The following is a 23,852-nucleotide window of genomic DNA, read 5'->3' on the forward strand; positions in this document are numbered from 1 at the left end:
AAAAGTATTCATATAAAACTCAACGTAAGCTTTCGGTAGAACAATAACAATAAGCGTGAGGCATCATATATACAGCAGAAAGATCACCCATTTTGAAACTCTCTTTGACCGGCTGAATTTAACAAAACTCATGGAGCTGTATTCACAAAATGTTTACCTTTTTAATTAATTACACCCGAGAAGGCTTCACAGCCGAAACGTTGTTTTCTTTCTTCTCTTTTCATAATGGAATAAACCTATTACTTTTTCCTATAATACAATTTCATAAAATGTGTATAGTATATTTTAAATCGCCTGTGTACACATAACTGTATAAAGTTCACATAATCCCCTTTGATTTTCTGTCTTTGAAAAGAAACCCAGATATAGTTATATTTTACTTTACGATAGCTACTGGTAAGTGAGACGAGTGCTTTGTCTTTTTTGAAGAGCTGTGCAGTGACTTTGCCAATCTTGTCACCGATGTGAAGTACAATACAATCAATCACGTATGAGTGACAAGAACTACATTGTATTCTGGAATATTGACATTCAGTTAGACTAATCACTGTGCTCGAAGAGAACTGATTAATCAGAACAAAATGTCTGAATACAAAGCGTGCTATCAGTTTGATTCATGTCAGTGACGTAGTGCTGAGGACAAAGTAAAAATAATTTGGCAGCTCCACATTTGATTACTACACATTTCTCTGGGAAAATTACAAGGAAATTGGGGAATAAATCTTCAATCACATAAAAGGTAAGAATATTATAACAATATTAGTACATTTGGTAGTTAGTTAAATTGGCCATGTTATGTTTTAAACACAGTTTTACTTTTATTTGCTCCCTGATGCTGTACTGTAACATGCGCTTACTGCAGTATATCACATTTAAAGCACAGTAAAGTCTAGTAAAGCACGATATTAGTTACCATACTAAACTAAGTACTTGACACCAGTCACATCACACGAAAACGTGCCCCAATGCTGAGATTACTTTTTCTACTGTTGCTTAGCTTATTGACTCTGATCCGGAAGACTAATCAGTGTGATCAAACACCTATCGGCACACATAATTAAAGAAATCCCTTCTTTTACATTTTTATTTGTGTAATTTTCTGGCAAGTGGGTAAATGTAAGTGCTGTTTTGTGAATAACTTTTTTAAAATAAAAAGTGCACTTGAAATATTTAATTCAATCTGTATGGAACTGAATATAGGCTTATACCTACCGTAAAGAACACACATTGTACTGTATTATAAAATTGTATACGGTAATTGCTCTATGACGCCACCCAGTGGAAGGAAAATAATCACCTTTTTATATTAATATTAACGTTGTTTACAAAATCTTAGAAAATGATTGCACTTTATCTTCCTCTTGAAAAATTGAAGTTGAGCTCTTCAAGGCGCCTATCCCTTTAAAAATAACGGTGTTGGACTTTTTGTAAAAAAAAATATAAACGTGCAACTTGTTCAACGTTTAAATTGTATAAATCATCGAGCGATTTGAGCAAGTGATGAAGACGGTAAAACATGCTAGGAATCATTTATTTCCCTGTTGTGCTCTGCGGCCGTGTGGCATGTATCGTTAGCACTGTATCTTTAAAAGTACAGTTGTATAATCTCGAGGTATTTGGGTGTGGGGCTGAACGAAATAAGCTTTTTTTCCCCCCTCTGCTTTCCTTTTTGAAAGAACAGTTACACTGTAGGCGCCCTATGCGCGGTCCAGCGGATTGATGATAACGCGCTGTTGTACACGAACAGGAGGAAGGAGGCAGAAGAGAGCAGGATACGAATGATCTCAGTTCTAATTCTGAGCTCCATCATATTCCATCAAAGCCTTCTCTTCTTCGCGCAGCCTCAATCTCCCCCTAAAACCATCCTATAGCGAAGACCCGTCACCGGAAGTTCAGCTATTTGACAGCTTCAAAAATAAATAAATAAACCGTAGTATGCATAGGTTTTTACCGGACTGGAGATGTTCCCATCTTAAGTACTTGAAAAAATTTAAATGCGGTTGATGAATGCGTTGGTTTACAAACTTCCCTTCTTCCGAATTTTATTATTTGCCTCCCAAGGCGAACGAAGGGATCAAAAATAGAGCACCAAGAATGAGAAAAATGCTACAGATCTGTTTTTCTAAATCATTTTTACACAACCGCTTTTGTATGACCACCATAATATGAACGGATATAAACAAAACGAGCTGCTTTATTTTTTAGAACGCAGAAACGCCGAGCAGAAGATTTTTTTTTAATTGGAAGCTCGTCTTACATTGTAATGAAGAAGAATAAAAAGACATGGGTAATTGTGACTTCATCGCGTTGTTTGATGGAAAGAGAAGGGGCCAGTTTCTTTGTCATGTGAAAATGAAGGAATGCGCTGGATTGGAATTTATAACGAATGGGAATGATTTTACTTCGCGTATGCCACATTTGCAGGTGCTCGAGGTACTGAACCCTTAGCAATGACGCACGCATATTTGTGTTTTGTTTTTGTCATCTTTTTATTACTATATTGACGGACTGAAAAAAAACCTCGTGTGTGTTTTTCTGGGATGATAGAGGCTGCGCGGGTGTCAGTTGTTTGGTTGCATAGATGGCGAACGCAACTGAGCTTGGAGAAAGCAACACTTCGCTCCAGAATTATGCCGTTCGGGCTTCTGCAGTGAAGCTGGCATCACTAGGTCTGATCATCTGTATCAGCGTGGCAGGAAATCTTCTACTTTGTTTGCTCATATTGAAAGACAGGAGCTTGCATCGGGCTCCTTACTACTTTCTCTTGGACCTGTGCCTGGCAGATATCATTAGATCTGTTGTGTGTTTTCCCTTTGTGATGATATCCATCAGCAGTGGTTCCAGCTGGACATACAGCGTAATCAGCTGTAAGGTCATCGCGTTTATGGCAGTTCTCTTCTGCTTCCACGCAGCGTTCATGCTCTTCTGCATCAGCGTAACCAGATACATGGCAATTGCACATCACAGATTTTATTCCAAAAGAATGACTCTCTGGACTTGTGTGGCTGTAATCTGCATGGTCTGGACGCTCTCGGTGGCGATGGCGTTCCCCCCGGTGTTTGATGTGGGCACTTACAAATTTATCAAGGAGGAAGAGCAGTGCATTTTCGAACACCGCTACGTCAAAGCGAACGACACGCTAGGTTTTATGCTGATGCTGGCTGTCATCGTGGGAACCACACATGTGGTTTATATCAAAATGCTTTTCTTCGTTTACGACCACCGTAAGATGAAGCCGGCTCAGCTGATCCCTGCAATAAGCCAAAACTGGACCTTTCACGGACCGGGAGCTACCGGACAAGCGGCCGCCAACTGGATAGCGGGGTTTGGAAGAGGTCCTACTCCGCCAACGTTAGTGGGCATCAGACAGGCTGCCCATAATCCAAACAAGAGGCTGCTTGTTCTGGAGGAATTCAAAATGGAAAAAAGAATGGGCAAGATGTTTTACATCATCACCCTTCTGTTTTTTTTGCTCTGGTCCCCTTACATCGTTGCCTGCTACCTTAGGGTGTTCGTAAAAGCAAGCTCCATACCCCAGGTCTATCTGACTGCCGCTGTGTGGATGACATTCGCTCAGGCGGGTGTGAACCCTATTCTGTGCTTTATATTTAACAAGGAATTGAGGATTTGTTTCAGAACCCATTTCCCTTGCTGCCTGAGCACACAGACGCCGATGGAGCCATATTGCGTTATATAAGTTTAATTTTACTACTAATATTAGTTTGAGATTTGTATTTGAACTGAGATGCAAAGTACTGCAGGAATTCTTAATAACCTTTCAGAGATCCCAGAACGAAAGGGCTTTTTTTCTGGCTTGTTTTGTTTGTGCGCATGTGAGCGTGTATTCTTGTTTTGTTCAGTTCAGCTATGCAGACCGATCTCGGATCTCCTGGAGATATTGTTTTAAGGCCATATTTTTGCAATAATTGAATGGCAGATGCACAATAATTGTGAAGAAATCATATTTTTTAAAAAAGATAAGTCTATTTTTTCAGTATTTAACGCGAACAAGGGAAGGATTGCAGTAGGAGGATGTTTGAACTAAGTGTATTCCACTCCAGTTGGAAGAACTACAGTATTCGCTGGATGTAAATGTTGTACAGATAATACGTACTGCTATTATTCTTTCTTCTTTTATTGAACTATTTATTTTGCTAAGATTATCTTAAATTCGTTTCAGTGGACAATGTAACAATAATGAGAACACAAACTTTGCAAACCTTAGTTTTACTTGTTTTGCTATCTCACATTACAGATTTGTTTGTCGGGAGTGTATTGACTAAATGCTTCCTTCTACATTCCCTGTAAATGTACCATATTTTTTTATTGAGGGTTAAGAGAAAATGCTGGCTGGTAAATACTAATGACTAAAAATGCCTCAATGCTGTAGAAAGTTGTATATTTGAAATGTTTTTACTTGAAAATAAACAATGCGTAACAAAGGCCAATGAATTGTTTTCAAATTTAGCAAGGGATAAAAGATAACGTTATTTCAGAGGAAAAATAAGAATTCAGAAAAAAATATAAATGCGGAAATATCTTGACAAGAGCACGCTAGAATCACTATCAGAGTCTAAAAAGTCAGAAATGCTTTTGTTTTCAGAAAATAAAAGATATTGAGGAGGTAACAAAAGATTAGAGATAAAATAGTATACATGTAGAACACAATAGGAATTCTATCATTGTAATTAGATTATAGCCTCCATGTAAAGGGTAGGATTTGAGCAGTTCCCACAGAAATTGCACAGAAATACAGAAATTAAGTCTGTGATGAGTGATGTCCAGGTGGAGACTCGGGTTATTGATCAACAGCAGGTAGAACAGGAGGCTGAAGGCTGGAAACTCTGCTCAGATACTTGACAAATATTCAGCATGACTGCTCCTTGGCAGTTGATCAATAACCTGAATCACTGGGGACATTCTTGCGCCAAGGTGCCAAATACTGCTTTTCAGTCTGAGCAGTTTCATTTAATCTTAAGTAAAAACAATGTATTTTTAAAGACACATTCATGTGACTACCCATTGTATTTGTTTTCGGCTGCAATTCAAAACAAGGGTAATTTGTTCTACACTCCTACATCCCTCTGGATAAAGAAGTACCTACTGCTCTGGGTTATCTTATTCTGTTTATCCTGTCTCATTCTTGGATCTAATTCCAAGCTACAGTATGTGTGGATTACCTTACACTTGCTGTGAGGTCAGGAAGTTTTGCAAGATGTTGACTTTTGCTCTGCCAGTAGCTAGGAGAGGTGGCTCATGTTCATTCAGGATTCAGTTTTACCACAAGGTAATTTTCATATGGCCAAAATATTTAATATGACTTCCAAAAATTCAAAGATTTCTTAACTATGATTTCTTAGTATATAGTGATTGAAAATGTGTAGTCTATAATGGACTGACTAAAAATGCTTTTTAAATTGTGCAATTTGTGAATATCCTGTACATTTCTGCTTGATCATTTTTTTCAATTCTCTGTTTGAACTGATCATGGTAATGTAGTTATTAGGTTGTGAAGCTGACTTCAAGGAATGGGTAACCCCCCTAGCATTCCATCCACAGAGGGCATGTTATAATTAATTGAAAAACTGAAATTAAAACTGGAATGTAATACATTAAAGCATAAACACAATTGTGAAGTATCTTCGAAAATTGAAACATTAAAGACATTATTTGTTGTTCCAAGACAGACAGAATGCATTAAAATTCCATTTAAATTGCAAATTGCATGCTTTGTATGGCTCACCTGCACTAGTGAATGGAATGAGCCCATACTTTTTAAAAGGCTTCTACTTTTCTAACTTTTGCTTAAGTCTAACCATTTCAATGCTTAAGAATAACAATAGCAATTTATTAATAACAAGTCTACTCATAACAACATCAATCACCATTTAGAGTCACTAGACTAACATGACTCTGAATGCAATTTGTTACTCTTGTTAGATCTAGTTTGCTAAATTTTATTAGCATTTTGGTTACATCATAATTTTAGGAAAGGTGATGATTTAAAAATGACCTGCTTTTTATAAGACAAAACAGCAAGCTGTAATGAAAGAGTTCTTAAAAACATGGTTCTTATCTTACAGAATCAGTCTAATTATAGCTATGAGTCGTATTAATGCAAATCATGGCTCTGGAAATAAAGCCTGTTCACAATGATTTATCTGCCACCCTGTCCAGTTTCCTATGGGGCCTCTTCCATTTGTATATGGGTCTGTGAGCATTATATCTTAATCAGGGAGGTAAAATTTTTTTAGCAAGCTGCTATAAAGAGATCACAGTCCAGTGGGATGTCTGAAGCACATCGCTGAACATCATCATAGGATGAATAATCTTGGGACTTCACTGTGGTATTTGAAGCCAGTGACTTGTACTTATTTTGAGAAAATAAGTTAACTAGAGCCCGTTGCAGCATTTACGCTGTCAAGGCTATATAGTCTGACCTGATGCAAAACAGTCACAGAAAGGGAACTGGATTTATACTTTCTTCACTTCTTTATAGTCTACATAGAGATATAGCCGGTACTTATATTTTTGGCTTTTCTGAAATTAGATTGAAACTTTCTCTCTGTCACATTTGACAAGACTACATTTGTTAGTTATTGTCAAAGTTATATCTACTAATAAGTTCAAGGCTTTAAGATTTAGTTGACAAGCAGATGGAATTTATTGTAGTGGTAGAAATATGTTTATTCTCCTGGAGGGTGCTAGGCTAAAGTAGCACCACATTTAATTAGGGAACCTTGAGCTCAACGTCTGCTCGAAAAACATGGCTTGTAGATTTTAATATTTGTCTATGTGCTGCATTGGTAGTCTGCATTTGCTGAGTAGGTTGGCACTCCAAAAAAACTCAAATCTGAATTACTGGTAACACAAAAAAACATAGGATCTGAAATAGTTCTGGAAATCACCACAAATGTATATTGCAAATGTATATTTCATGATTATGTACAAACATGAGCTTCATTCATTATTACAGAAGATGTGCAAAGACTAATGAAAGCATTTGATATGGATATTCACATTTGTTCTGGGGTGCTGTGCTGTTGAAAGAGATTGACATTCTTCATTTTCATGTTCCCATGCAGTTTATCAATTAAAGGATTGTGGAATGGTTTTCAAAATGTCCTGTAGCACTCTCCACAAATCTTCTTGATTTGTTTCCATTTAGCCAATCTTAGATTCCATGTTTCGTCCAATGGCTTCAATAAAGGTCATATCAGGACTTTGAGAAAGCCCTGATATCTTTGTAAGTGCTTTGTCAGTTTATTTACATTCCAAATAGGATTCCACTACACCTGATGTATTTTCGGCATCATTGTCATGAAATACTGCCAAACACGATGCTTTACTGAGGGAGTGGCACATAAGATCAGAATCTGCAGCTATCTGTTGGCGATAAGGGTACGTTCAATTTTATTCTCCAACGCTCTTGCCTGACATATAGCTCCAAACATGTACGGTGTGATCCATGCATCATTATACAGGGCTGTTCTGCACTGACTCTTATACAATCCCTCTCTCCAGTCTGCCTTTGAACAAACTGCCACTGAATATAACCCAGCAGCGCAGACGGGCTCATCTGGGTTTGCAGATCTCATCATCCCACTGTTCCACTTCTGTTGCCCATTTCAGTCTCTTTGTTGTGTTGCCTCATCTCGGCAAAGGTTTCTGAACAGCATCACGTTCGTGAAGAACGTTTTGCACTGACATATCTTATTGTTCATGATGAGACAGTAATACCTGTAGCAAAGCTTTATGCAAAATCTCTAATGGATCATTTTGTATGCCACTGTTTTCTCGGAGGAACTTTATACTACTTTCAGATTGGTCGTTTCTAAGTTTATTTGCAGCATTGGCAATGCTTTTTGTCAGTATTATCATGTTCACTAACCCTCTTCAGGGTCTTGTACTTGCTGCTAGGTGAGATGCGAAGCTGGCCTTTGATCTGTCAGCAGAAGTAATCTTTAGGTAAAATTGATGGTTTCTGTGAACTGTACTTTTTCTTCTCAGGAGCCATTCTGTTCACCACAAGTTCCAGTCTCTAAAAGGTTTATCCCAGTATTTACATAGGGTTTATGTTGGTTTGACACAGATGATTTTTCAAGGAAACAATTATAGTGTGCCACTTTAACATAGCCCTGCATTAGGCAATATAGCATTTTAACCAAAATGATATTATCATGCTTACTTTGCATTATATGGAGGCTTTTTGTCCTCTTTCCATACTTTCCAATACTGTACATTAGATGAATTGAGATGCATATTACTAATATACACTAGAAAGAGTCAGTGTTTTCATACATAATGTGTATATACTATAGTTATATAGTATGCCATTTATACAGTATACACAGTATATGGCACTTGTAATTATATTACATTGAACATACTGTAGGTATAACGCATTATGAGATATATCATAGGATATCAGCATGCTATAACTGCATACTGAAGCAGAGGTCTTTGTGAAAACCAGTCTAATAAAAATGAAAGCCCTTTCTATGCTTTTATATTGAATTTTTGTATTAGCATAAACCAGTCAGGCAAAGCTTATTGCTTTTTGCTTGGGAATTCACATCACTGAGTAATAGGATGCTGAATAAATGAGCTGAGGCATCAAAAACAGCCTTATAATGGCATAAGGGCCATGATTACCTAGAGTTGTACTACATATGGGCATTAACCTTTCATTCAGTAGGAAATTCCACTGTGTTACACTTCTTGTGCCCTAGGGGGCACAATTAAGTTCCTGTCAAGTGATGTTTTTAAAGTGAAATGAACACAGAACGTATTTTAATTAAGGTAACAATTCAACCAAATAACAAAAGGCTGCCACTGTTTTCAACTGAATTTCCACATATACAGATGCAATAAAACTTCAACTATCATGACTAATCCCAATGTTCATCAGGTATATTGTAATATGATGAATATAGAATCAGAATACAGAAACTTTGTAAGACAATTTTAGTGTATTGGCCATCTTATTTGGTTTTATTTTGATGTTGCCCTATAAGCCTATGTAATTATACACATGACTTATGAATCCTAAGCTACATATTGAAAAAATAACAAGACTTTTCATAATGACAGCACTTTAATGTTATGTAGATTTGGTTAAGGTACAATAAATCAGAATGCTACAAATAAATGTATTATAAATGAAAACATTTTTCCAAATGGCTAGTGTTAAGAAAATATACGGTGAAGACAAATCTGCTATCAGGACTATATTGAGTTTTATACACTTATGTTTGTGCTGGCGAAATGGAACCAAAGTGTATTCAACAAACTGAAATTTGTATTTTCAACAATGTTAATTCCAGAGGTGTACCATAATTCACAGTTAACCCCTTTGCAGAGAAAGATGTAAGGCATAGAACAATAGTATACATCTTTAAATAAAAATGCTGCTGTTTTTCTGATACAGAAATGGACACCAGCAATGTACCTAAAAAGGTTCAAAATGTGCAAGAAATGCAGCATTTCCTCCACAAAAATAAATATTCTACTTTACAGTTTGTCCATTTATTACAGATTTACTATGTCATGCATTAACCTGACATATTTTCTCATTTAATACAGGTTTGAATACAGATAGAAGTTCATATCCTAAAATCTTTTAATCCCACTTAAAGAAGCAAAGTAATTCTGAAACCTGAAGTTTAAAGTGACAATTATTTGACATGATACGGCTTCTTCATTGTTGACATACTCGCGAACGTTAGTTTTTATTTTGAAAAGATAACCCATCTCTAAATAGGCACATATTTGTTTTATTTTAAGGTCATATGAGAAAATTTGAGAGTTATGCTTTATGACACAGGGTTTTAATAATAAATAGGAATGAAGAACTATCTCAGTTAATTGCATACACCATGTTACTGTACAAATGAAGATTCAGATTACGCAGAGCTGTTCAGAAAAACAAGTCTTGGTTTTTAAACTGTGGCAAACACTTGTATTTGCCTTCTGCTGTCCTAATACATGCCAGATTAGGAATACAGGGACAGGTGTGATGTAGCCTCTTGCCAAAGTATGGAACCTTGGAAAAACAGAGAATAATATTAAATTATAAATACCAAGAACAGGATGATGATGATGACATAAGAAATACCAACTAATGTCTAGCTAGGAGCTTATAAGAATCCATGTTTTTGTATATTGATGTATCGCAGATGACGGATGAGACAATGATGCTGGTCTACATTTATCATTGTCTGAGTCATTATGTATAGATTTATAAAAGCAGTATTGGAGATAATTTGAAAAACAGAAATTGATTATTTAAATCTTCCAGATTTCTAAAATATGAACTATTGTGTCATCACCAGAACAAAAATGGAAAATCATTTATCTTTTTGATTATCAGAATTAATTAAATATTAAGAATAACCGAACTTCAACACTCATAACATCTTATTTCAGGGTATTTTTGTTGTTCTTTAGATTCAGGTCATAAAACCTATCTTAAACACAATGCCTAGCCAGACAAAATTTTTATTTCATCACACTATGATATCATTCTAATGCAAATGACAAGTACAACGACACCTGTCCAAATGGAAGGGTGAGGATAAAGCTAAAGATATCACTGAAACTGTGGGTGAATATGTGTTCAAATAGTGTATTGTATGAATGTTACTCTGCCTGTATTCAGATAACAGAGGGGTAATGTACTATCAGATATATGTAAAGGGAAGAGGATTATTTGCAGAGACATTGCTTTATGTTCACCCTGAAAATGTCCAGAATATTTATTGTTCCTCAACATTTAAGGAAGAAGTTGATTACTCTGTCTAGTTTGAGAACTCCGGTCCTATCATTTCTTCTGTGCTTCTGTTACCCTTGTGTGGTATGAGGTTAGAAAGCCATGTACTGTACAAGTCATGGAAACATGGTCCCCTGACCTGATGTATGAGTCATTAGAGTCAGTGTCTATATGATCTTAGGGGTTTAAAATGTCATGAGACCACCTGGTAGCTTGTCTGTGCACTCAATAAAAAGAATCCTGGTCAGCATATTGCTGAGAACACTTATAGAAGCAGCACAGTATTGTTTCTTTAGTAGGAAGGTTACGTATGGAATCGTAGATGTGCACAGGGGTGTCCCAACCCATTTGCAGTGTGTTTAACAATTGTACATGTTCTTAAGGCATGTGAAATGCATTAAACACACCATGCTTTAGTTTTTAATTTGGTTTCTCCCTCTGTAGTCTTTGGGCTCCTCACTTCCTTCCTTTGCTGCTCTATCCACATGGGGAACATGGGGTACAAATCAATATAGCTTCCAAAAACCCTGCCTCCAGTGAAGCATAGCTCTGAGGACAAATATGTTTTGTAAAGTACTGATGGAGAATTAAATACCTGACATGGTGCAGAGCGCTTACTTACTTTGTGGCTCAGCGGGTGGCACTCCTCTCCCTCATTGCCCATTGGTGCACACATTCGCAAGTTACGTATCCACAGGCTAACTGCACAGCACATTCCAACACCACACTGAGGATCCTTCTCACAAGCCTGCAGATGTGACAATACAATACATCATAAACAAAACTAAAAAACAGGACCGGAGGTGTTCTAGGGAGTAAAGTAAGAGACTTGTTACCCAAAGAATGTTAAGATGAACATGTTTCTTGAGCTCTTTGTACTTCATACTTTGAATGACATGCAAAATTGCCAAATGGCACAACTCATTCCCTAGTATACAGTATATAACCTGTAAAGAGGTCACATTAAAAAGTATTTCACAAGACATGCCAAATGTGACACTTCATGATCTTTTTCTTTGTCCTTTCCAGTTCATCATACGTGGACTGCATATTATTAGATTAAAATGTTGATATTTGCATAAGCAAGTTTTTAAATCGTTTTGAAGAGATAGGAGAGAGAATGTTTTGTTTAAAGAAAATTAAAAGGAAAAAGTGTTATATCGCTGAAATAACCTGGAGTGTGAGGCAGTAGAAGGACAGGAGAATGAACCCAATAGTTGAGAGCAAGCAAAGCTTGGAAGTTCTCAGAGGAAAGGAAGGTAGGGAAAATGCCAGAGAGTAAGGGGAATAAACTGGATGACTGAGCACTGAACAGGAAGTAAGGCAAGACATAAATACCAGAGGGAGAAGTAATGAGGTAAGTACCTAATAATTAAATTAGATCTGGTAGTAGTTTTAGCTCGAGTGGAAACATGGCTAGTTACCATAGCAGCATAGGGCTACGAGCTGGAATCTGCATGGGTAACACAGTACGCTCCTCCTCAAATGAGATCTCCAGGTGCTGGAGACAGTTTCCTTGGGTACTGGTATGAAAAGAGTGAACCAGACATGAAACCTTTAGCTGTCTAGCTGGAACCCTGAAGAACTGTTTAACTCCACACCCTCTCCAGTGCACCAGGTACTGCAGGCTTCCCTGGACCTGCCAGAAGTCTAGGATGTGCTGGGGCCTGTATTCATGAGATTCTGCCACCAGAGAGGATGAGGTTGCGTAATAATAACTTGTACCAGCTCAGAATAATCACTTGTACTGCTGGTACAATCACTTGTCCGATAAACCGTGCAGCCAGCTTCCCGGGAAGGGACTTTCTGGTGAAGGTGTTTGGTCAACACCAAACGTATTGCACTGGCCTCAGAGGAGTGGCTCACTGGCAGTGAAAAATCTCTTTTGCAAAGATGTCTGCCATTTAAGGCGTTGACAGCAGCCTTGGTAATGGGACAAGATGGTGGCCCTGGAAAACCTGTTAACTGTGGTAAGAATCATGGAACAGCTGTTGGAGCAGTGGAGACCAGTGATAAAGTCCACTGAGATGGACGTCAATGGATGCCATGGAATTGGAAGGGACTGAAGGAAGCTCACTGGCACTGTTCTTGGGTCCTTAACCCTTTTTTAGGTAGGATAGGATGCCATGAAGTCCTCGATGTACGTCCTCATTGAGGGCCAGCCAGAAATATCCAAGAATTAACTATGCAGGGCGCTGGATGCAAACCTGGAACTGTGGCCCCACCACAATACTTCTGGGTGGACTTAAAATGGAATGAATCGTTTGTCTGGGGGAGCATAGAGCGGAGCGGGTTCAGAGGCCGGTGCTGCCGACATTGCCTCTTCCACTTGCAGTAGGATGATGCAAAGGATCTGGGCAGTCAGTATGATATGCTCTGGAATCAAAGAGACTTTGTTGGAGCAGTGGATCTGGAACATGGAATTGACCTTCCCTTTCTTCAAATTCAGTTAGTAAGTGATGGTAGGTAGATGTTGGTAGGTGTTGGTAGGTGATGGAGGTGATGGTGGAGCCACCACCATGCTGAAATCTTTGAAGAAGAGATTGTAGAAACAGATGAAGCCCACAAAGTGTTGCACTATTTCAGCAAGAATGGAGTGGGCTAGTCCTTAACTGCTACTACCTTGCAAGGGTCCACCTGGAGTCCAGCAGAGGACATTCTGTGCCCAAGGTAAATCACATCCAGCTGGCTAAATTAATCCTTTTCCATCTTAGAAAAGATGTTGCCATCGGAGTTGCTATACCACCTGCCTGACGTATCACGCAAAGGGAGTCAGAATAAATGAGGATGTTGTCCACACAGAGGACCATGAAGTCAACCATGAATTCTCAGAAGATGTTAGATTTTGGTGGGAGCATTGCAGAGACTGAAGGGCATATTCATAGTGCCCAGAGCTGGTGTTGAAAGCCATCTTCCACTTGTCCCCTTTTCGCATTCACACCAGGATGTATGCAAACATATCAGGTCAATTTTAGAGAAAGTCTTGGCAATTGAGGAGATCAGCGGAAAGAGGTTCAAGTTATAAAATCAGTCAATAGAATTCCTGGCTGCTCTAGAATCCAAAAAGGCATCCAGATGAGTAGACTGTGAGTTTCACAACAGTGAGGTAGGGACCATCACTCTCAAAAGTGTTTGAGGAGAAGCAGTCACCCCCCTCAGTCATCACTCCGCAATGCTTACTGTGCTGAGGCATTTCCTGGCAGCTTGGGGCATATGTTGCACCCGTGACCTTCTCCCCCTCGGTAAATGGATTGTCCCTCCCTGTAGCACCAAAGTTGCTCTGAAAGTGAGAGCCAGGCTCTCCCGATCTGGATCGGCTTCTCACTGGTGCTGGCCAGAGCTCTGTCAGCATGAGGAAAACCTCAGCTGGTTGAGAGGGGGAGAACATGGAGGTCACGATGGAGGTTCCACCGATGAATTGCGTACTTCTCCTGTTGGTAATCCTTCAGGAAGGTGTATAAGTGGACGGCGAGACAATAAGAGACTACAAGGAAAGAGGAGGTCTCAGAAGGCCATCTCATCTTTAAATTCCTCTGGTGTTCCTGCCCGGAATAAGGTGATGAGCACCTCTTCTCCCCATCCACTTTTGAAGGCCAGGGTTCTAAACTGGAATGCATAATGGCCGCTGGATGGTTATCCTGCCTGAGATGCCATAGCAGATGTGTGGACTTGGCGACATCCAGGAGTATAAAAAAGTATCAAAAACCTGCCAAAAGGTTTCTGCAAAAAGCTGTTAGTTGTTGTAGAGGTTCTGCATGAACTCCTTCAGCCTCAGAACACTGGAAGATTTTATGGAAAGGCCACATTTTGTTTTAGAACAAAGCAGACAATTGCAATTGAACCTCTTGCTATGATTTAGGCTTTTGTTCATGCATGTTTCAAATATATGACATACAGATATACCATGTCCTGTTTCCATACATGTGTGTATGCTGAGTTTCCAGTTTCACATTTTGTATATACGCACTCTTCTGAGGAACTTATGTAAATATAAATTCACCTCACAGAAACAGAATTCTATTTAAAATAGCCATTGAATTTAGTAATGCATCCAAATTTGTTATTATACCAATTAAAATATTTTTAATTTCTTTTTATTGCTTGGTTTAAGAAAATTATTTGCCCAGTGTCAATATCCCTGCTATTTATATAATGGTCTACTACTATAACATAAGTATATTATGTTTATGCATAAGCTATTATATTTTATTCTTATTACATGGGTAAAACAAAATTCAAGAAAATGTAAACGAAATACCCATGTTTTCATACACTTGTTTCAGATTTGACTGAGGATACGGGTATATATAATATTTATTTTCCTGTTAAATGCAATTATTTATTATAGTTTTATCCAACAAATTTATTATGCTATAAATTGTCAACAAACATGTCACATTAAACATGAAACGGGGGTCTGGAAGCTGATATTTCTTTGAATAAAAAGCACTTTCTAACAATGTTTAAATAACATGCAGTGGAAGTGCTGAAATATTGCTGCAAGGGTCTTCATAACCCATTTAATAAGACACATACAGCAGAACAAAGATGAAAACAAAACAGTTTTCAAAAAAGTCAAAAATATTACAGACTAAGGATATGGGTATATATAATATTTATTTTCCTGTTAAATACAATTATTTATTATAGTTTTATCCAACAAATGTATTATGCTATAAATTGTCAACAAACTAGAAGTTATGTTTGTTGACATGTTTCGAAATGTTTTGCACCGGAAACTACACTTTACATTTGTAGAAAATATTTATCTACAGTATTTAATATTTCATAAGGCAAAACGTAACTATGCTGAAATGTCATTTACAGTAGATACCTGTTGCTTTTTGCTCTGGTGAAACATCACTGTGTCAATTGAACACTACTTCTATTATCACCTCTACTAATAATTCATAGAAAACTCTTCACTTTCAATACACACATGTTGACGTTCAGAAAACCTTTGCCTTAGCACAAAATAAAATAGCTAGTAGTTAACCCACCTCCAGAAATAAATACTTGAAACTTACCCCTGTAATAACTGCAGCGAATCCATTACTTAATATTATGAAATATAAAAGCAGTGAAAATATGGTCTTCATTGCTATGATAAATTACTCTTCCAAACGTGCCGTGAATGTAGTGAGAGAGGTGGCCTCGACGTTGTACTTGAGAACATAGGAATGGAGCGGTTTTAAAGCCCTGGCTTCCATTCAACAACTCCATGAGTCACCAGCATTGAAAAAAAGAAATTCAAGGTAAATATCGCCACATACAACAAACAGGGAGCTCATAAAAGTGTGTGATTGCAGTAATCGCACGCGTTTTTCCTAACGTAGTTTTCTGAGGTCAATTTTTCTTAAGTGGTAGGACATTGAAGCGAGGTAGCGGACATTGTGCGTTTCTGATGATAAAGAATCATACAGTTATACCAACTGTTACTCTATCATTTTTGGAATTTCTGGCCAAATCATACTAATATGCATACATTCTATAATTTCACATTGAATTAAGCTGTTGCATTGAAGTATCGAAATGTATGGAATATATATATATATTTGATTAGGTCTGTTATCTGTTTAATTTGTAATTATTGTATTGTTTCTATCCAGAAAGTGTACCTTCAGATTTCGACTCCGTATTTTTTCATAATAATGGAAACGTTGCCAGTTTAAATATAACACAGCTGTCAGTTCATTATTGAATAAAAGTGCAAAAAATATTTTTTTGGGGGGGAGGTGGGGGTTCTAGAACTGCTGCTGCAAGATAATATTAAGCAAATAATTCATGTTTTCGTGGTTACGTAAGAACCTTAAATCAATGCTCGTGGTTCTAGGTAAGTGTCCAACTTGATTCTGTTGTGGGAGAAAAAACCGCTGCTGAAGGTAAGTATGTATTGCAGGAGGGAGTGCAGAGTTCATGGACTTAGAAAACAATTGAGTTACCACCGCTATTACTTATTTGGAGATGGCGGTTTTTCAGTTTAATCATAGAACAGCTCAAACCGCGGTTTCTTTGTGTCACAATAATGGCCTGATTTGACAAAACAGCCCGAACTGAATGAGAAAGCACCGATCCGAATGTTATGTACTGTAGATGTTTTAGGGACGAATTGGGAAAAAGTGAATACTAAAACAATAAGCACTTCTCTAGGTTAGTTACTTCATGGAGGAGCTGTGACCTTCATTCTGTTATGTGATTGACTGTTCACAGCTCTTCCGCCTCATGATGCCAATTAAAAAAGCATCACAGAATCCATAGTCATTTTCATCCACAAATGGTATAATGCTAATCCAGTTTACAATCTGTCTGGGCTGTACTAACAAGTTAAACATTTTCAGTGTAACAGGGAATGGATAGGATTAATTATAACGTGCTGTTGATTTTAGACTGTCTTACATTTCTCCACCTCATTTTGTAAACTTTAAATAACAGCTGACAAAACTAAAAATAAAATAAACTCCAAAATGAAAACTTGCTTACAATGGGAGCATTTCCAAGGGAATGATCTTATCTTTTTTTTTTTTGACCAGACAAGGCACACTACAACTGTCTTTTCTTCTCTCTTGCATGATGGTTTCTTTTCCTGTCATGCTAGGCACATTAACACCAAGGCATTTCTATCCTGGTTCACTTAGGACACCACTGTAATACTACATAACAGAGTGCCAATAATTTGGAACCCTGAGATGCTCAACCCAATGCAGAACTTTTTACTGTTGATCCAAAGTATACAGTAACATATTTTTGAAACATATAAAACTGTAGATGCATCCATCCAGTTTCTAAGTGTTTTTTTCCATTTCAGCATCAAAGGAAAGCTGTAGCTTATTCCAACAAGCAAGAGGCAGGGTACACCCTGGATAGGAAACCATCCATCACAGGGCACACAAAGACACACACACCAGGGTCATTTTTCCCAGAAGCCAATGAACCTGCAGGTATGTCTTTGCACCGTGGGACCAAACCAGAACACCCAGAGGAAACAAACACAAGCATGGAGAGATACAAACTCCAAGGAGATACTGTAGCACCCAAGGTCCGGAATTGAACAATATTATTTAAAAATGCCACAAAGTGAAGGCTAAAACAGGTACAGTCATATTTATGTGCCTGATGATGAGTTTTGTATGCTGTTGAAGGTTTGTGCTGTTTGAGCTCAAGATGGCAGCTGAGGCCTGACCCCATTCCCATATTGTTGTTACAATTTGTTCTTTGATGCAGAATGTGTCCTTATATGTGTCCTTATATCTTCAATACCATGCCCTCAACAGATATCATTGACGTTACAGCCATGGACTTTAAGCCTTGGTCTCCTCAAGCAGCAAATGGAAAATATCACAGTATGCAAATCTGAGCTCTTTCTATTTTTGCCATAAGCAAACCTTAAACCCTTCTGGATTTCTACACAGCAACATATGATTTACGACAAACCTAGGATCAGTAACAGCTGTTCTTGTTACCTTAATTCTTTCGCAAGTCTTCAACCAATGCACAATATCATATTAAACTGAAGAAAAGGCTGAACCTTAATTCACAAGTAAATTAAGGAAATTAATTTAAACTGGCAGTCAAAAATATATGCAGACATTCTGACATATACAATACAGTAAAAATCAGATAAGCTATTGCTTTTGAATGAATAGCTATTTGTCATAAAATAGAAATACAGCAGAATGTTTTTTTTTTAATTTTACTGCAAACGTATCTTATCAGAATACCCCCTTGTCTGCTGTAACAGCTGCACACACTCTGGACCCTTTGTTAGGCAACTTTCACAGTGTATCTTTTTTTCCCTTAACATTTTTTTTAATAATCCCTCATAGCACATTTATGAGGCTTGCACTCTATTATTCTTTCATTTTCTGTCTCATCCTATATTATTTCAGTTGGTTTTAAGGCACTGTCACAGGGTTGTCTTGAGCCTCAGTTTTCCTTTTGAGTTCATTTAGGTTTACTTCAGCTATGTGGTGCAGGTTATTTTCTCACGGAAGAACTGACTTTTACTTTCAGATTTGCCTTCTGAAGTTGTTGCCTCTCATTTAAGAACGGATATTACTCCTTATCTAAATGAAACGGATATTGCTCCTTATCTAAATGAAAATGAAGATGCTGCGATGGACCCTCGGCTTGACGAGACTAGACCATGTCATGAATGAAGGGGTGCGAAAAACATTCAAAGTCGCCCCAATCACTGAGAAAATGAGGGAATCGCGCCTGCGATGGTATGGACACGTGCTCCGCAACAATGACACATCAATGGCAGAGACCACCCTCGAATTGAATGTGGAAGGCCGCCGGCCCCGTGGACGGCCATTTACGCACTGGCTGGATCGGCTGAAAGTTGACATGCGCCTCGCAAAAGTCACCTGCCGAGACGCCTCAGATCGTACAAAGTGGAAAAATTGGTGCAAACAAGCAGACCCCACATAAGTGGGAAAAATGCAAAGAAGAAGATTGCTCTTATCTAATACAGTATACCTACTATTTGTTTTCTGCATTTCCCGTTTTGGCATCTGCAAAACAATCATAGACTTTTGCACTAAAGCCCCTGTTTACAGTGTGCCGGTCTTCACTCTGTGTTTTCTGGTTAAGCTAACTGGTCCACAATAATCACTCTTCAGATTTATTATTCATACTACTGTATAGGTTTTTGTGTGACTATGCAGAATCTAAACATTTACCTTCCAACTGTCAGTGTTGGGGAAAAATAATGTATTAATTAAAAGACAAGTTACTTGATTCAGGACTGCTTTTTAAAGCTGACAAAGTATAAGGAGATAATTAAGACAATCCTTCATGATGGTGTATGTAGTGTGTGTAGAGTTATGTAAAGTATCACATTTCCTATTAAAAGTATCTTACCGTACATTACTTTGAAAAGCAAAGTCCCTTATATAAACAACATTTTTTCTTAGATTGTGCTGATTTTTATGAAAGCATCATTCCCTAGCAGTGCAAACACTGTAGGTAGGATCATGTTCACAAAGGGAGGCTCTTTGTTTGAAATCAATAAATGCTCTGATTCATAATGAACTGAGTGTATTTGTAGTTTGTTGTAGTAACATCATTCATCCATTCCATTCAGCATGCAGGATACTTGTACAGTACAATCAGGAAATATAAAGTATATTTAAGCGATTAATATAGTATAAACCTTGGTAGGTGTATTTAATTTCTGTTTCAATTGTTCACACGCACCTGAAATCTGGCACTTGCATCAGAGCCATTCCAATAAATTATTTTTTGTTTCTGTCAAGGCTACTCAACTTCCGTTTGTCAGGAGTGAATAGATAACATCTGAAAATTAACAGAAGAGCACGTACCAACAAGCGTCCCTGACTTCCTAGGACATCTCTGCTATTCAATGGATTGATGAAATAAAAAAAGCACAGAAAAAGGGAATTGAAAACATGTCATTGGGGAAATTGTTCAAAATTGCAAAGCAGAAATGATTTTGGGACTGATTTAGTTATGACTTAGTCCAAGAAATTCATAAGAAGGTTTGAGGGCCCTTATATTTCAAGGTAATAGCAAGGTTAGGGACTTCAAGCTAATTTGACTTTCTTTAGCATATTATAGTTTATGTACTCAGGCTCAGAACAAGAAAATAAAGATTATAAATTGGGAGAGAGCAGTGGCCCATTTTATTAATCTAGTTGCCTGTAACCTCTTTATCCAAGGATCTCATCTAGCTATTTCTGAATGCATTCTAGCAAATCTACTCCAACTGCTTGGCAGCCAGGCTACACAACTCGTCCGTTCCTGAGTGCCCCATCCACAGAGCCCGAACAAGAAGCACCAAGCCTGCTTTGCTAAAAGACTTGACATCTGACCAGTGGGGGGGTTAAACATCTATGTTTAAAGTTACTTTAACAATCACGTTTTGCAATGAGAGAATTGCTACAACTGTAGTCATTAACAAGGGGTATATCATTCAGAACATTAACAGGCGGCCAACGCAACAGTGCCATTGGTAGATTCTGCGTTGACAAAGTTGTGCTTCCAATGCAGTTTGCTTAATATTTTACTCTCAGTGAGGGATTAGGAAGAAAATCGTGAATGTTATCTGTGTTAGGACAGATCACTGTGTAATAAAATGTATAATTATAGGCACTTGTGAACACTGAATTTCTAATCAGTAACCTGAAGGCTGTTCTGAAATCGTTCATTTCAAGGATAAGATCATCTGGAAATAGTAGTAGTCTCTTCAAGTGGATTCACAAATGTGAAACATAAAGGTGAAAGATAAGATTTGATGAGTACCTGGGCACAAGGAGATCGCAGGTTTATGTGTCTCTCATAAGTATGCCAGAAAATGTGTAAAACATTTTTGTGATGTAACTGAAAAAAACTAGTGGCTGAATAAAAATGTTTGCAGATTATTACCTCTAACAAATTGGGCAATCAGAGGGCTGTACAAACAAAAAGAAAGATCTTGTGATATTAGTACTGACACCAGGATATTGACAATTTAAATAAGTGTAGAAATATACATAAGGTCTGATAGAAGATCCTGGACTGTTCATAAACCTTTATGTAATATAATTGTAGTTGGGTGAAATCAACACTGAAAATGTTGCTTATTTCCCTTTTAACCAGTTTATATCAGAAATTTACATGGGTTTCACTGCAGCATTTATTTAACCGATTATGATTGCAAATTTCTAAGCTTACAGCTATGAACTTGTTTTGACTTCGCTGGACAAATCTCAACATGCTGAGACCAGGGAACTCTGAACTCTTTAAATTAACAACTGTTTTCCTGTGTGCTACATTTTGTATAGTACAGTATGTCATCCTAGTTGAATTTATAAATGTAATATTTTGAAAGGAAGTTTCTGTAAGTATATATTAAAGTGTTGAAGAACACTTTGACTCTGGCTTTAATGCCTTATTTAAAATTAAATGTATCGTACAGTTTTTGGAACATTTGTAAGCATTACAATAAATGTCATGATATAGTGGTTTTGATAGCCTCTGTATGCTTGCATGTACTGTAGCTTCCAAATGTATTAATACTCTTACATAAACTTTAACTGAAGGTTCATACTTGCAGTAAAGACAGAATGTTAAAAATAAGTAGATTTAAAAATCAGCATTTTGGATTCTTCTTATCTATACATGACAGATTTCAAGAAACGATCAAATGCTTTTTTGTATACCTTTATATACAGTATGTTGAGTTGTGGACTTCTGCTCTAATTAATCCCAGCTCTAATGTAGTTGTGCTCTGTTGATTGTGCACTGCTGCTTGGGGAAAGCCAGGCCCAGTTAGTGAGTAACAAATCCCAGGCATGGATTAACAATGTCTGGATCACAGAGATCTTCCAGCACTCAGAGTGAGCACCTTTGAAGACGGAGCCATCTGGGGGCATCCAAGTGCTGGCTGATAGGAAAAAAAGCTGCTTATCCCTTCAAATCACTTTTAGAGAATTCAATAACTATCTTTCCACATTAGTATTCGACAATGCGGGCATTGAATTTTGGAGCATTCGCTCCTGGTGTGAAACATTATTTTTGTTGAAGGATGAAACTAAGGATAAAGAGCTTTTTGATGGCAATTAAAAAATATTCAGTTGAATGCACAGTTGAATGTTCATTCGAGGAATACGTTCATTATGTGGCTGTTTTCAAGGTTTTGTGCCCCATTTCTTATCTCTTGTGTCCAAAATGTTATTTTCATTCAAAATTTATAGGATCATGGGAGTGAGAAACATTTGAGTTAAAAAAGGTATTTTAATTAGAAATAGCTCTAAAAAATGGCTTCAATATGACATATTTAGATGACGGTGAGCATAAACAGTTCTGAATATTACATTGTACTGCACAGCATTCTTTCAGCTCTCTTCATTAGAATGTTTTGGATGCAAGGGACAAATGGTCATTTACACTGGAATTTCTCTCTCAAACATGATTGTAGCTTGGCATCTACAATATTGTAATGTTTAATGTTTTGCTGTACTGCATGAACAAACTGTGGATACCGTTTATTCAAAAATCCAATGAAGCATCATTAAATATTACTTACAAACCACCCCTTCTTTGAGAAAATGGTAGGGCGTGTTCATTAATTGGCTTGATTGAATAGTTTAAACCTTTTGCCATAAGAGTATTTTGACATTTGAAAATATATATTGCATACAAATCTGTAAACAGATTTCATTCATAAGATAGACTTGCAATATTAACATGCTTATCAATCATTTAAAAGTCAGTGAATAAATTAATTGGGCAGCAAAAAATGTATCTACTTTTACATAAACATGCATACAGTACCTTCTGTATATGAGGTATACCTATTACGGTATATCATGTAAATGAAAAAAGAACATTACATGATATATTGTCTCCATAACAGACTTGTTTTTGTGTAATCTTCTCTATTCACATGGAGGTTTCGACTTCGCACCACCTGAGTGGCCTCCCTGCCTCTCCCCTGCTCCCGCCTCCTCCACTCTCCCAGTTTTTGTTCTCCTACAGTATGCCAGTTAATCTTTGCTGTCTGCCCTGTCTTTCTCACACCCGAAGAAGGCTCCACAGCCGAAACGTTGTGTTTTCTTTCTTCTCTTTTCAGCATACAATAAACCTATTACTTGTTCCTTTGCAGCCTAAGCATGCTGACGCAGCTACCCACCTGAACTACTTCAATATTAAATGCTTCTGCAGGAATCCTTTAAGACATTTGTTAATGCATAGCAGTTTACCATAAAAATGAACGATAAAGTGAAAAAATATAATATATAATGTAGATTATAGTTTTTCTACTTGCTAAAACAACTGCAAAATTGCTGTGGTCTTTAAGAATGACAGACACAATATATAAAAAATAGGTATTACCTACAGTACATTCTGATCTTCATATTCTTCATGTACAGAAATTATGATTTTGCCTAATGGTATTGATTGGCTGTTTCCTGTACAATACGTATAATATAAAAATAAATATGACATATTGCAGGCTGACAAGCTAATAACTCATATTAGAAACTCATATTTTCAATGTGCTCTGAGTCAGTCAATGAAATTGTAATTGAAAGGCTGTAGTTGTTCAGTAAATGCAGATAGAATTGTTTATTTAAAG

General features: G+C 37.3%; 1 protein-coding gene and 1 non-coding gene across 2 annotated transcripts in view; one reads left to right on the forward strand and one right to left on the reverse strand.

Annotated features, from left to right (window-relative positions):
• The first annotated feature begins 1,702 nt into the window (after nt 1-1,702).
• On the forward strand, nt 1,703-7,254 carry gpr27 (G protein-coupled receptor 27). The gene has a single exon (XM_015347095.2). The coding sequence runs from the start codon at nt 2,582-2,584 to the stop codon at nt 3,695-3,697; it is 1,116 nt and encodes a 371-aa protein (XP_015202581.2). The 5' UTR covers nt 1,703-2,581; the 3' UTR covers nt 3,698-7,254.
• A 4,186-nt stretch (nt 7,255-11,440) lies between these two features.
• The window catches only part of LOC102684719 (uncharacterized), a 61,962-nt gene continuing 49,550 nt past the window's right edge, over nt 11,441-23,852 (reverse strand). Inside the window, exon 3 of the transcript XR_011189476.1 lies at nt 11,441-11,519. This is a non-coding gene — a transcript (uncharacterized protein). The remainder of the gene's footprint in view (nt 11,520-23,852) is intronic.

Source organism: Lepisosteus oculatus, chromosome 4 (genome assembly GCF_040954835.1).
Source record: "Lepisosteus oculatus isolate fLepOcu1 chromosome 4, fLepOcu1.hap2, whole genome shotgun sequence".
NCBI classification, from domain to species: domain Eukaryota; kingdom Metazoa; phylum Chordata; class Actinopteri; order Semionotiformes; family Lepisosteidae; genus Lepisosteus; species Lepisosteus oculatus.